The 14,439-nt window shown below is 42.4% G+C and overlaps 1 protein-coding gene across 2 annotated transcripts in view; it reads right to left on the bottom strand.

Annotated features, from left to right (window-relative positions):
• Positions 1 to 14,439, bottom strand: part of LOC115158043 (rab GTPase-activating protein 1-like) — a 170,737-nt gene that overhangs the window by 144,802 nt on the left and 11,496 nt on the right. For both annotated transcript variants that reach the window (XM_029706521.1, XM_029706522.1), the window contains exons 4-5: positions 5,396 to 5,612; positions 1,946 to 2,120 (exon numbers count right to left, since the gene is read on the bottom strand). In XM_029706521.1, coding sequence (XP_029562381.1) covers positions 1,946 to 2,120; positions 5,396 to 5,612 — 392 coding nt within the window. The remainder of the gene's footprint in view (positions 1 to 1,945; positions 2,121 to 5,395; positions 5,613 to 14,439) is intronic.

Here is a 14,439-nt window from a genome sequence, read left to right as displayed (position 1 = left end):
CGAGATGATTCCCCAGCAGTTTGCCTCTCTCCATAACCCCTATGAAGACGACGGACAACTTGACCCACCAATATTTAGTAAACATAAATAACTGGTAAATATCAATACCTATAATGCACGTTAAAACAAAGGTTAATGCTACTTCACTGCAATGTTACTGTTACCAGGCCTGTTACAGCATGTTGCATAACATCATTCGTACCAAGGCTGGGCATATCATGATGTCCAAAAAGAAAGGAGGACCAAGACACTCTTCATATAATTAATTAAAATGCCTTTATTTGTATGGCATGTTCAACAGAAACAAAGTTTTAAAATCCGACGCGTTTCGGCTGCATGGCGTTCGTCAGGGAGTACAAAGAAATAATACAATGTCCTCTTTTGAACAGCTTTTCCCAATTAGCCCTAATTTGAAGAGGGAGTGGTTACAAAATGTATTGGACACACCTAGTAAGCAATACTATACACATTATATAGTGAAATACTGTAGATATGTAATCAAAAAATTCAACTCAAGCTAGAAGTATCAGAACACCTAGAAAGGTTCTAGACGTTCTGATACGCCTAGCTTGGAGTTGAATTTTCACAATTTACTATTGTGTACCTTAGTAGCGCTTCCCTTCCTCCTCTTTCTATTATGAACTCCAATTCAATTGTTGTACAACATGGGCACATAAATAGCCTACTAATAACAGTTAATTATGCTAAAACTCAACAGGATTCAACCGGTCTCTATTCTCTGAGGAACTTGTTTTGGTCTCTCCACAGTAGATATGCTGCCATTCTATCAGTTAAACCACCTCAAGTGGTAGTTTAGAATGAATCTACATTTATGGATTAACTCTTAAACTGGGTTAAATCAAGGTTTATCTATTAATCTTGTTGCACCAAATGTTAAACCTAGTTTAATTAAATCCTTCCTCTAAATCTAATTTTATTTTTCACTTCCTTTCTAGATTAATTTTAAGCCTGTTGCTCAATGAATAAAAAAAATATATAAACTTAGATTGGAGATAAATTCTAAACTGCCACTTGAGGTGGTTTAACTGATAAAAATGGCAACACATCTACTGTGGAGTGTTCCTCAGTGAATAATTAGAGACAAGTTGAATCCTGTTGAGTTTTATGATAATTAACTCATTATTAGTAGACTATTTATGTGCCCATTTTGTACAACAGTTGAATTGGAGTTCATGACGATGTTATGCAACATGCTGTAACGGGCCTGATAAAGGTAACATTGTAGTGAAGTAGCGTTAACGTTTGTTCAAACGTGCATTATAGGCATTGATATTTACCAGTTATTTATGAATACTAATATTAATCAATTCCAACGTGTCCATAGTATTCGTTATCTCTGAACGCCAGATAGTGATAGTTGGTAGTATGATTGCCTTCACCGTCCACTGACATACTTAAAACTGTATTGTAGTCCTGTAACATTCTAATAGAGTTATTTGTATCTTGGGAGACTCACTTGATTATTATAAAATGTTTTCAAAGAAGTCTGCATCGTCATTATAGATTTATGACCCATCATTGGATATTTTCTTCATCTGCTTAGACAGTTTCTCATTGCCAGTGAATTTCTGTTAGTAGTGTCTCCAAACTTACTTTAGTCGAGTCGTCAGCTACTTGGTCGCCTTGTTTCACTGTGTTTATCGCTGTGTTTGTTTGTCTTTACTTCTCGATCTAGTATTTGCCATAACATGCAGTTGCATACATAATGTTTCAGTTAATTCATTAACTTTTGAGTCGAGTACTTTCCTAATTAAGAGGCATACTTTAGTAAAGAGAGGGAATGCCAAACGGATCACCTTTACCTGACTACCTCATAGTCGTCATCTTGACTACCTCCAAATAAAGTGTATGTTTACACCATTACTGTATATTGCTCCCTGTACCAATAATGATTATCCAGACAATAAATAGAATAGTGACTCACAGCTTCCTTGATATGGCAGGAGAAGACGTGGATCTGAAAATCCTCAGAGCTACGGTAGCTTTCAGTGAAGGAGAAGCAGTCGCTCTCGATGGAGCCCTCGCGACCCCGGGAGCAGAACAGCACCTTGTAGATGGGGAAAGAAGCGATCTCCGTGCCCGATGCCTGGTCCACGATCCTGAGGCAGGGGAGACGACTTCCAAGTCATTAAGCCTGGCAAATCCTATTGAAATGTGCCTTGCAACAACAATCATAACTATAGATCTTAGAAAAAGAATGTGCTTAATATAGTGACATTACAGGGTTGACATTTTGACAATGATCTGAGTGCTACTGCTTTTCTTTATCAGGGATAGTCCCCACATAAAAACATTTTTTGATCAATCCAAATCTCTGAGCTCTCCATAAGTGTGTACGGTAGGAGTTAGAAGTTGTTTAGTTAGGCCTAAGCCCCCTAAGACTCATACAAGTTGACGTTAGTGTACTTTTTACACCTTTTTCTCCCCAATTGGTAGTTACAGTCCTGTCCCATGGCTGCAACTCCTGTAAGGACTCGGGAGAAGCCGAGGTCGAGAGCCGGGACAAGGGAATCCCGGCCGGCCAAACCCTCCCCTAACCTAACCTGGACGACGCTGGGCCAATTGTGGGCCGCCTTATGGGTCTCGGCCCTGCTGCGACACAGCCTGGGATCGAACCCGGGTCTGTAGTGACGCCTCTAGCATTGCGATGCAATGCCTTAGACCGCTGCGCCACTCAGGAGGCCCGACGTTAGTGTTTTTATTTCAACTATCAACAGTCATGTTATTTCACACAAACGACGTGCCAGCTTCTCATCTGGCCAGCAGCATACCACCCTGCATCCAACTGCTGGCTTGCTTCTGATGCTAAGCAGGGTTGGTCCTGGTCAGTCCCTGGATGGGAGACCAGATGCTGCTGGAAGTGGTATTGGAGGGCCAGTAGGAGGCACTCTTTCCTCTGGTCTAAAAAATATCCCAATGCCCCAGGGCAGTGATTGGGGACACTGCCCTGTGTAGGGTGCCGTCTTTCGGATGGGACGTTAAGCGGGTGTCCTGACTCTCTGAGGTCATTAAAGATCCCATTGCACTTATCGTAAGAGTAGGGGTGTTAACCCCGGTGTCCTGGCTAAATTCCCAATCTGGCACTCATACCATCACGGCTGTCTAATCATCCCCAGCTTACAATTGGCTCATTCATCCCCCTCCTCTCCCCTGAAACTATTCCCCAGGTCGTTGCTGTAAATGAGAATGTGTTCTCAGTCAACTTACCTGGTAAAATAACGGTAAAATAAATAAAAAAAGCAATAAGAAAGGGATTTCATAACCACATTATTTAATTTCCTCTTTCTGTAAACCTGAAAGCTTAGGTATAGAGAAATATCCATTACTGTACATATTCAAGTTTCTTTTCATAGTTCATGTGGTCATCTATCTTTTTTCCCATGGTTAACTACAGGCTTGTGTGGTGGTTGGGTCTGTGTTTAAATATTCCTCAAAATACTTTAACCAGAGAGCAGGTGCTCACGTCTAAAAGAAACTGCCAGGAAGCGCCTATTCAGTATTTTGCTTCAATTAAGACAATCTGGTTGTAGGTGCAATATTTCAGATGAGTAAAGGTTTAGCCTACTTGTTGCATATACTTGGACAGGAGTTATACACACAATAGCAAGTACATGTTGCAAGTAGGCTTGGGCAGTATACTGTATATACCGTATCCCGGGGTATTTGGAAAAAGCCACGGATGGGTTTTCAATACCGTCAAATCTATTTATTTGGGGCCTACCGAGTGGCGCAGTACTTGAGGCGTCACTACAGCTCCGGGTTTGTTCCTAGGTTGTGTCACTGATGGCCGTGACCGGAAGACCCATGAGGCGGCACACAATTGTCCCAGCGTCGTCCGGGTTAGGGGAGGGTTTGGCCGGCTGGGATTTCCTTGTCCCAACTCGCTCTAGCGACGCCTGTGGCGGCCGGGGCCTGCAAGTTGACTTCGATCTCCAGTTGTACAGTGTTTCCTCCAAAACATTGGTGCGGCTGGCTTCCGGGTTAAGCGAGCAGTGTGTCAAGAAGCAGTGCGGCTTGGCAGGGTCGTGTTTCAGAGGACGCATGGCTCTCGACCTTTGCCTCTCCCGAGTCCGTACAGGAGTTGCAGCGATGGGACAAGACTAACTACCAATTGGATATCACAAAATTGTGGAGGGGGAAAAAAATAATAATAAATAAATAAATAAATATATATTTTAATATTTGTAGCTACTTAAGTTAATACCTGCAGTCAACTTGTGCAATACGTTAGGAGACTTTTTGGGGCACCCGAGTGGCGCAGCGGTCTAAGGCATTGCATCTCAGTGCAAGAGGCAACACTGCAGTCCCTGGTTCAAATCCAGGCTGCATGATTGGGAGTCCCATAGGGCGGCGCACAATTGGCCCAGCGTCGTCCGGGTTTGGCCGTCATTGTAAGAAAGAGTTTGTGCTTAACTGACTTACCTAGTTTATTAAAAAGGTTACATTTTTTTATTATTTTCCATTATGAAGCTTACCGTAGTTCCTCAGAACAGTTGAGCCAGTCACGTTTGTTTGTAAATAGCACAACGGGAGAAAGCAGGAGCTGGCAAGTCCATAGCGTTCAATATCTGTCGGTGAGTCTCTGTTGTGCAGCGCACATGAGGTGATAAAGTTACACTTGTTTGCAATTCACTACTAAATGTTTGCCCTCAGATATCTTATAAATGGCTTTCTGCTAGCAGTCAAAAAGCTCTGGAAGAGTTCTGTACAGTTGCCTTTTTTTCAACTGTGCTTCCTACTAGTGTTTTTTCCCCCTCTTCTGTTCTTCTCCCCTCCGTTCCAGGAACACAAGCTCTTCCTTCAGAAAAGCATGCATCACAACTTTGTTTATTTGCACAATTTCTCTCATTCACTTCTGCTTGTAAATGTCCACACTCATCGAAAATGACATTTGGCAGCAACTAGCCATGTTTGGATTTGCCTGTCTTTGCAATTAGTTGTGTTTGTTTTCGCTCATTAACGTTTCACTATTAGTTTGCTCAAATCTTATTAGCATTCTTGTAATAAGGGGTCTAATAGTCTTTCCTCGCATTTTTAGCACCCCTTGTGTGCTATGTCGGTAATACCATGAATCCCGGGATGAAAGGACGGTATAACGATATGAAAATCTGGATACCACCCAAGCCTAGTTGCAAGTACATGTTCTTGAAGGCTTTAGTTTAGGTCTATGTTATTTCAGGAAAAAAATGCCCCAGAGCTAAAAAAAATAGAACACATTCATATATACACTGCAGTGGTGTAGAATATTGGTGCATATATGACTGATCTGACACATGTTGAGCACAAAGGGCGGAACATGACAGAGTTGCTACGCTCTACCCACAGTGACCACACACACACACACTTCACATAGTATAGTCTCTATATGACTGACCTGACGCAGCCCTCGGGTACATTGGGCACATGGAGGGTGATGGGAATTGGGATGGCACTCTCTGCCCGCAGCGTGGTCATGGCTCTCAGGGCCTCGGGCTCGCTGCGAGGGGCCTTCACCCACGTGCAGCCCAGGTAGGACAGCTTACTGAACTGAACACTGTCCTCCTCCTGGACTGGAGGACTGCCCTGCCCTGCGGGAGGACACACTGACTCCACTGAGGGGGCAGACAGACAATAGGTCAAAGGTTACTTATTGTTTAGAATGATAGGGTAGACAAGGGTAGCTCTGTGGAATAAATGGGTTGCCTAATCCTGTGTAAAAATGGTACCTGAATTTACAAAATGATTATTTGATGCTATTATAATTTAGCCTTTGATGATAAGAGTAATTTGATGGAAAGTTTAATGCTAAACTAGTACAGAGGAAAATGGAAATCAAGAGAGGGTGGTCTCAGAAGATCAGTGGGATGGGCTGAGTGTGGCTGAGTCCTGGGATTAAAGCTCATGATGTCACAGTTATGACCAAAATAAAAAACACTACATATCATGTATACCGTATTTCACTTTTATTTTATCAGGGATAATACTGAGACCAAGGTGTCTTTTACAGATGAGCCCTGAATTACATACAGTGCATTTGGAAAGTATTCAGACCCCTTCCCTTTGTCCACGTTGTTACATTACAGCCTTATTGAAAAATGTTTTAAATATTTTTTTCCCCTCATCAATCTACACACAATACCCCACAATGACAAAGCAAAAATAGGTTTTTAGAAATGTTTGCCAATTTAACAATATTTAAAAACAGAAATACCTTATTTACATAAGTATTCAGACACTTTGCTATGAGACTCGAAATTGAGCTCAGGTGCATCCTGTTTCCATTGATCAGATGTTTCTACACCTTGATTGGAGTCCACCTGTGGTAAATTCAATTGATTGGACATGATTTGGAAAGGCACACACCTGTCTACGCAAGGTCCCACAGTTGACAGTGCATGGCAGAGTAAAAACCAAGCCATGAGGTTAAAGGAATTGTCCGTAGAGCCCCGAGACAGAACTGTGTTGAGGCACAGATCTGGGGAAGGGTACCAAAAACATTTCTGCAGCATTGAAGGTCCCCAAGAACACAGTGGCCTCCATCATTCTTAAATGGAAGAAGTTTGGAACCACCAAGACTCTTCCTAGAGCTGGCCAAACCGAGCAATCGGGGAGAAGGTCCTTGGTCAGGGAAGTAACAAAGAACCCAGTGGTCACTGACAGAGCTCCAGTGTTCCTCTTTGGAGATGGGAGAACCTTCCAGAAGGACAACCATCTATGGTAGAGTGGTCAGACGGAAGCCACTCCTCAGTAAAAGGCACGACAGCCTGCATGGAGCTTGCCAAAAGGCACCTAAAGGACTCTCAGGCCATGAGAAACAAGAATCTGTGGTCTGATGAAACCAAGATTGAACTCTTTGGCCTGAATGCCAAGCGTCACGTCTGGAGGCAACCTGGCATCATCCCTACGGTGAAGCATGGTGGTGGCAGCAACAACATGCTGTGGGGATGTTTTTCCCCATCGGCAAGGACTGAAAGACTAGTCAGGATTGATAGAAAGATTAACGGAGCAAAGTACAGAGAGATCCTACTCCAGAGTGCTCAAGGCATCAGACTGGGGTGAAGGTTCACCTTCCAACAGGGCAACAACACTAAGCACACAGTCAAGACAACACAGAAGTGGCTTTGGACAAGTCTCTGAATGTCCTTGAGAGGCCCAGCAAAAGCCTGGACTTGAACCCGATCGAACATCTCTGGAGAGACCCAAAAAGAGCTGTGCAGCAACACTCCCCATCCAACTTGACAGAGCTTGAGAGAATCTGCAGGGAAGAATGGGAAAAACTCCCCAAATACAGGTGTGCCAAGCTTGTAGCGTCATATCCAAGAAGACTGTGATTTCAATTTTTAATACATTTGCAAAAATGTAAAAATAAAAAACTGTTTTTTGCTTTGTCAATATGGGGTAGTGTGTGCAGATTGATCACTGAAAAAAAATCTATTTTAGAATAAGGCTATGATGTAACAAAATGTGGAAGAAGTCAAGGGGTCTGAATAATTTCCAAATGCACTGTACATGTCAGTACATACACACAACAAGTAGGTCACATGGGGGAGAGGCGTTGTACTGTGAGGAGTTGGTTTATTTTTTTAATAAACCAGGTTTGCTGTTCACTTGCGCTATATAAGATGGAAGGGACTTCCATGCACTCATGGCTCTGTATAATACTGTACATTTCCTTGAATTTGTTCTGGACCTGGGGACTGTGAAAAGACCCCTGGTGGCATGTCTGGTGGGGTAAGTGTGTGTGTGTGTGTGTGTGTGTGTGTTAGTGCTATGTGTAAGATGACAACGCAAACAATTGAATTTCCAACACGTTTCTTATAAAAAAGTGACGCAGTCAGTCTCCTCAACACTAAACCAAGAGAGACTGGCATGGGTAGTATTAATATTAGCCCTCTGATTACAATGAAGAGCAGGACCAGCTGCAACTTAATTCACATTTAGAAGGATGACCAAAGATGGAGCTTCAAAAGTAGCTTGATTTAGCTTTCTTAAATCGAGATATCTGTTTCTCAATTGTCTAAAATATTTCAAGTCCACTACAGTCAGTTTTCCTTGCTTTGGCCCAGGGCTTATTTCTCATCTGAATAAGCTCAGACTACTCAGAAGAAAACCAAGGGTTAGATCCATCTTGGACTCTGAATTGTTTAAAAGGGGTGTGTTATCTGCCAGAGGAATAAATACAGAGGATCATTTTGCTAGGGTAAGGAACACAGGAGACAGAAGCTAAATCACATGTCATGTAAAAACCCTTGAGGAGAACCACTGAGATCAAATGCAAATACTTCACTAGACAAACATTTATGGGGGTTATTATTAAGAATTAAAATCAAACAATGATGAGGTAACAGGGTTTTTCACATTTCGCCATGTGGGTTTTGATTTCAATTGAGTCAGATTAAAATCAATGCATATACTCTTAAATGTAGTGTCCCCATATTTGGGGAACCTATTAGATTGAATTGAATAAAACAGTGATATGAGAATGGTATTTTACACAACGTGTAGGGACACTAGGGAAGTAACCATTCTCACCACACATCATGAGGCATTCAATAACAACCATGTCTCAAGGAGGGTGAAAAAGGAAGAATGGCCCAATTCCTGTTTCTGTGAAGGACTACAATGCCTGCATGGGGGTGGGGGGGGGGGGGGGGGGGGGTAATCGACCTATCTGATGCTTGAGATAGGCTACTACCAGGCTACTACCAGGTCCTCCACAAGATCAGGAAGTGGTATAAGACTTTCACCACTTTGTGGACATTGCTACAGTAAATGTTGTTTTAATTCCCCACAAGCAGATGGTCAAAGCAAAAGGTCAAACCCCTCTCTCCCAGTTGGCCTTCCAAGAGCAGCTGGTGTTGGAAATGGCTGAATTGGGGGCCCAAAGCAACCTCACAACAGTCACAAGACCCCCCCACTCAAGGTGAGCGCCACTATCCAACACACAAGCCAAAAGACAGAAGGAAGAACTGCAAGCATTGCACAAAACACAGGGGGGGGTGAATGGCAGAACTTCTGTCTGAAATGCCAGTTTGCTTTTTGTTTCCTGGCAGAGAGGGACTGCTTCAAAGACTAATCACGAGGTGCACAAGCTGAGGTGAAAGTGAAATCTAAATCATCTACACCTGGGATGTAAAACCAACACCATTTGTAAATAGGTCAGCTTGTTTCTATTTTTGCAACTTTTTTAGTGAAGGACACATGTGTAACCAAGTTTGTGTTTGATAAGACATTTTTGTATGCATGCACACAAGCATACACACACACACACACACACACGCACCCACGCACTTTTTGGGGTCACTTAGAAATGTCCTTGTCTTTGAAAGAAAAGCAAATTTTTTTGACCATTAAAAGAACATCAAATTGATCAGAAATATAGTGCAAAACACCAGTCTCAAAGTCAACAGTGAAGAGGCGACTCCGGGATGCTGGACTTCTAGGCAGAGTTGCAAAGAAAAAGCCAAATCACAGACTTGCCAATAAAAATAAAAAAAGATTAAGATGGGCAAAAGAAAACAGACACTGGACAGAGGAACTCTGCCTAGAAGGCCAGCATCTGGAATTGCCTCTTCACTGATGACATTGAGACTGGTGTTTTGCAGGTACTATTTAATGAAGCTGCCAGTTGAGGACTTGTGAGGTGTCTGTTTCTCAAACTAGAAACTATAATGTACTTGTCCTCTTGCTCAGCTGTGCACCGGGGCCTCCCACTCCTCTTTCTATTCTGGTTAGAGACAGTTTGCGCTGTTCTGTGAAGGGAGGAGTACACAGCGTTGTACGAGATCTTCAGTTTCTTGGCAATTTCTCACATGGAATAGCCTTAATTTCTCAGCTCAAGAATAGACTGACGAGTTTCAGAAGAAAGTCCTACGTTTCTGGCCATTTTGAGCCTGTAATCAAACCCACAAATGCTGATGCTCCAGATACTCAACTAGTCTAAAAAGCCAGTTTTATTGATTCTTTAAATCAGTACAACAGTTTTCAGCTGTGCTAACATAATTGCAAAAGGATTTTCCAATGATCAATTAGCCTTTTAAAATGATAAACTTGGACTAGCTAGCACAACGTGCCATTGGAACACAGGAGTGATGGTTGCTGATAATGGGCCTCTGTACACCTATGTAGATATTCCATTAAAAAAAATCTTCTGTTTCCAGCTACAAGTCAATTACAACATTAACAATGTCTACAGTGTACTTCTGATCAATTTGATGTTATTTTAACAAGGACATTTCTAAGTGGCCCCCAAACTTTTGAACGGTAGTGTATGAATATGTTGCTTTTAAACAGGGGACCAATACATTGGATATGCCTAGGCTAAACGTCCAGGCACTTTGGAGGTTGAAAAAACACTTGGATATCCCCTGCATGTCCCCCGACACCACCACAATGTTTGAGAGGAGTTGGTGTTGTAGAAATGTAGTTTATATAGTGAACAATAGGCACATCCAGTTTGCAAAAACAGTGCAATTACCACATTCTGACACTTTGGAGAAGTTGAAACGACACTTGAATGTACCCTGGATTTTTTATTTTACTAGGCAAGTCAGTTAAGAACAAATTCTTATTTACAACGACGGCCTAGGACAGTGGGTTAACTGCCTTGTTCAGGGGCAGAACGACAGATTTTTACCTTGTCAGTTCGGGATTCAATCTAGCAACCTTTTGGTTACAGACCCAATGCTCTAACCATGGGTTACCTACCCCATAACACCACCACAATGTTTTAGTAAGGTTGATATGGTAGAAATTGTGTTTTTAAACTTAATAGCATTTAGGGATTGAAAATATGTAATAGCACTGGAATTATCTAATTTGCAGACATATGCCACTTTGGAGAGGTTTAGGGACACTTGGAAACATCGTGACCACACCTGACATCACTTACTAAAACATCTGCCCATTTCTAGTTGTTAGGTCTATCAATTCAATTTTTTTTCCTGATATTGTTCACATGTTGTGGAAGCCATCTGATGCGTTTCCAACTCCAGTCATCAATAATTCACTTATATCTGGTCAATGAAAGATGACTTTCAAAATAAATAAAAAAAGGTTATTTTGTGTGTGCTTGATCTTGTGAACTAACTCCTATCCATCTTCTGATTATTTCCTCATAATCTCCCAGAAGTCTTCTTTCCAAATATACCAAGTTTTGGCATGTCAGAATCATGTAATTACACATGAATACCAGTTACTGTTGGGTAGGTCTATTTACACGCAAATCTACATTTAAGGAGCTTAAATTGATCTGAGGCCAGGGATAACCAATCCCAGATTCAAATCCCCTGAAATGACACAATCTGAGGACAGAAAAGGCTTTAAAACACTCAGCTGTAACACCAATAGCACCCGCCATGGCAGCAGGGGGGCAGTAAATCCCAGCAACAAATAAATGTGTTATCTGGTTTATGGACACATCTACAACCAGGAGCTCAAATTTCTTGGGAACAGAAATCTTTACAGATTGAACGCCATGAAATTTGATTTTACATATATGGCCACTACTCCCCCAATCTGTCACATCTAATATAATGTTTAATGTGTATATCAAAAAACTATATTTATGTTATGTCATACTGTGTTTAAAAGTACCATGTATGTAAAATGTTAATTTAACAAAATAACAGTGAAAACTAAAATAAAGTACTTTTGTACAGAGGACAAACCGCAATGCAAGTCCTCTGTAGCTGAGGAAGCCACTTGCGGAAAGAGGAAGTCATGTCTAACCTGTGCTTTCTCACTCAACAACAGGATGTGAAACAATGAGGACAGAAAAGCAGCACCTGGAAGTGCACTGCTGACTTGCACACCACCAGGTTGGACTGAAGAAGAGAATTTGTTCTCAAATAGATAAATACATGACATGCATCATCATGACAATGCAACTGTATTTTGTAGCCTGATGCTGTAGATGAGCTGTGTTTTGGTTAGCCAGCCCTGTGACATACAGTACCAGTGCACGTTGACCTCTACTTGTCTGTTTGGCCAGTACAGTACACTATGATACTACTCAGTAACAATTGATGATAGGATGACATTGTGTATATTTTCTACTGATTTCACCTACTGCACATAAAGCATGTGAAACTATTCTTCAAATCATGTAGCCATGATAAAATGTTATTCTACATTGAGGTCGCCAGAGCAACCAGCAAAAGCCTATATACACACACAGCACCAGTCAAAATTTTGACCAACTACTCATTCAAGGTTTTTTCCTTTTACTATTTTCTATGTTGTAGAATATTAGTGAAGACAAAACTATGAAATAACGTATATGGAATCGTGTAGTATCCAAATAAGTGTGAAACAAATCAAAATATACTTTATATTTGAGATTCTTCAAAGTAGCCACCCTTTGCCTTGATGACAGCGTTGCACACTCTTGGCATTCTCTTAATCAGCTTCATGAGGTAGTCACCTGGAATGCATTTCGATTAACTGGTGTGCCAATTAAAATAAGAAAAAAATACAAGATAAGAAAAACAAATAATTAAAGAGCAGCAGTAAATAACAAAAGCGGGGCTATATACAGGGGGTACCAGTACAGACTCAATGTGTGGGGGTACCGGTGTCGAGGTAATATGTACATGTAGGTAGAGTTATTAAAGTGACAATGCATAGATAATAACAGAGTAGTAGCAGCGTAGAAGAGGAAGGGGGGGAGCAATGCAAATAGTCTGGGTAGCCATTTGATTAGCTGTTCAGGAGTCTTATGGCTTGGGGGTAGAAGCTGTTTTGGAGCTTCTTGGACCTAGCGTTGGCACTCCAGTACTGCTTTTCGTGCGGTAGCAGAGAGAACAGTCTATGACTAGGGTGGCTGGAGTCCTTCACAATTTTTAGGGCCTTCCTCTGACACCCTGCCTGGTATAGAGGTCTTGGATGGCAGGAAGCTTGGCCCCAGTGATGTACTGGGCCGTACGCACTACCCTCTGTAGTGCTTGCGGTCGAGGCCGAGCAGTTGCCATACCAGGCAGTGATGCAACCCGTCAGGATGCTCTCGATGGTGCAGCTGTAAAACCTTTTGAGGATCTGAGGACCCATGCCAAATCTTTTTAGTTTCCTGAGGGGGAATAGGTTTTGTCAAGCCCTCTTCCCAACTGTCTTGGTGTGCTTGGACCATGTTAGTTTGTTGGTGATGTGGACGCCAAGGAACTTGAAGCTCTCAACCTGCTCCACTACAGCCCCGTCGATGAGAATGGGGGTGTGCTCGGTACTCCTTTCCTGTAGTCCACAATCATCTCCTTTGTCTTGATCACGTTGAGGGAGAGGTTATTGTCCTTGCACCACACAGCCAGGTCTCTGACCTCCTCCCTATAGGCTGTCTCTTCTTCGTCGGTGATCAGGCCTACCAATGTTGTGCCATCGGCAAATGTAATGATGGTGATGGTGTACAGGAGGGGACTGGATGTAGTGTCTAGTACATTTCGATCTTAGTCCTGTATTGACGCTTTGCCTGTTTGATGGTTCGTCTGAGGGCATAGCAGGATTTCTTATAAGCTTCCGGGTTAGAGTCCTGCTCCTTGAAAGCGGCAGCTCTACCCTTTAGCTCAGCGCGAATGTTGACTGTAATCCATGGCTTCTGGTTGGAGTATGTATGTACAATCAAAGTGGAGACGACGTCATCAATGCACTTAATGAAGCCAGTGACTGATGTACTCAACGCCATCGGAAGAATCCCGGAACATATTCCAGGCTGTGCTAGCAAAACAGTCCTGTAGTTTAGCATTTGCTTCATCTGACCACTTTTTTAAAGACCGAGTCTGTGGTGCTTCCTGCTTTAATTTTAGCTTGTAAGCAGGAATTAGGAGGATAGAATTATGGTCAGATTTGCCAAATGGAGGGCGAGGGAGAGCTTTGTACGCGTCTCTGTGTGTGGAGTAAAGGTGGTCTAGAGTTATTTTCCTAACATGCTGACAGAAATCAGGTAAAACTGATTTAAGTTACCCTGCATTAAAGCCCCCGGCCGCTAGGAGCGCCGCCTCTGGATGACCATTTTCCTGTTTGCTTATGGCGGTATACAGCTCATTTAGTGTGCGGTTTTAGTGCCAGCACCGGTCTGTGGTGGTTTGTAGACAGCTACGAAAAATACAGATGAAAACTCTAGGTAAATAGAGTATCTCATGATAAGCTGTAGACCACACGACCTCAGGTGAGCAAAACCTCGAGACTTGCTTAGATATCGTGCACCAGTTGTTGTTTATAAATATGCATAGGCCCCCGCCCGTGTCTTACCAGAGGCTGCTGTTCTATCCTGCCGATAGAGTGTATAACCCGCCAGCTGTATGTTCTTAATGTCGTTGTTCAGCCACGACTCGGTGAAACATAAGATATTACAGTTTTTAAATGTTCCGTTGGTAGGATATACGTGGTTTCAGTTTGTCCCATTTATTTTCCAGCGATTGAACGTCAGCTAGCAGTACGGAGGGCAAAGGC

Source organism: Salmo trutta, chromosome 22 (assembly GCF_901001165.1).
Source record: "Salmo trutta chromosome 22, fSalTru1.1, whole genome shotgun sequence".
Taxonomy (NCBI): domain Eukaryota; kingdom Metazoa; phylum Chordata; class Actinopteri; order Salmoniformes; family Salmonidae; genus Salmo; species Salmo trutta.
Note: the sequence above shows the minus strand (reverse complement) of the source record. Positions and strands in the feature narration are given on the sequence as shown.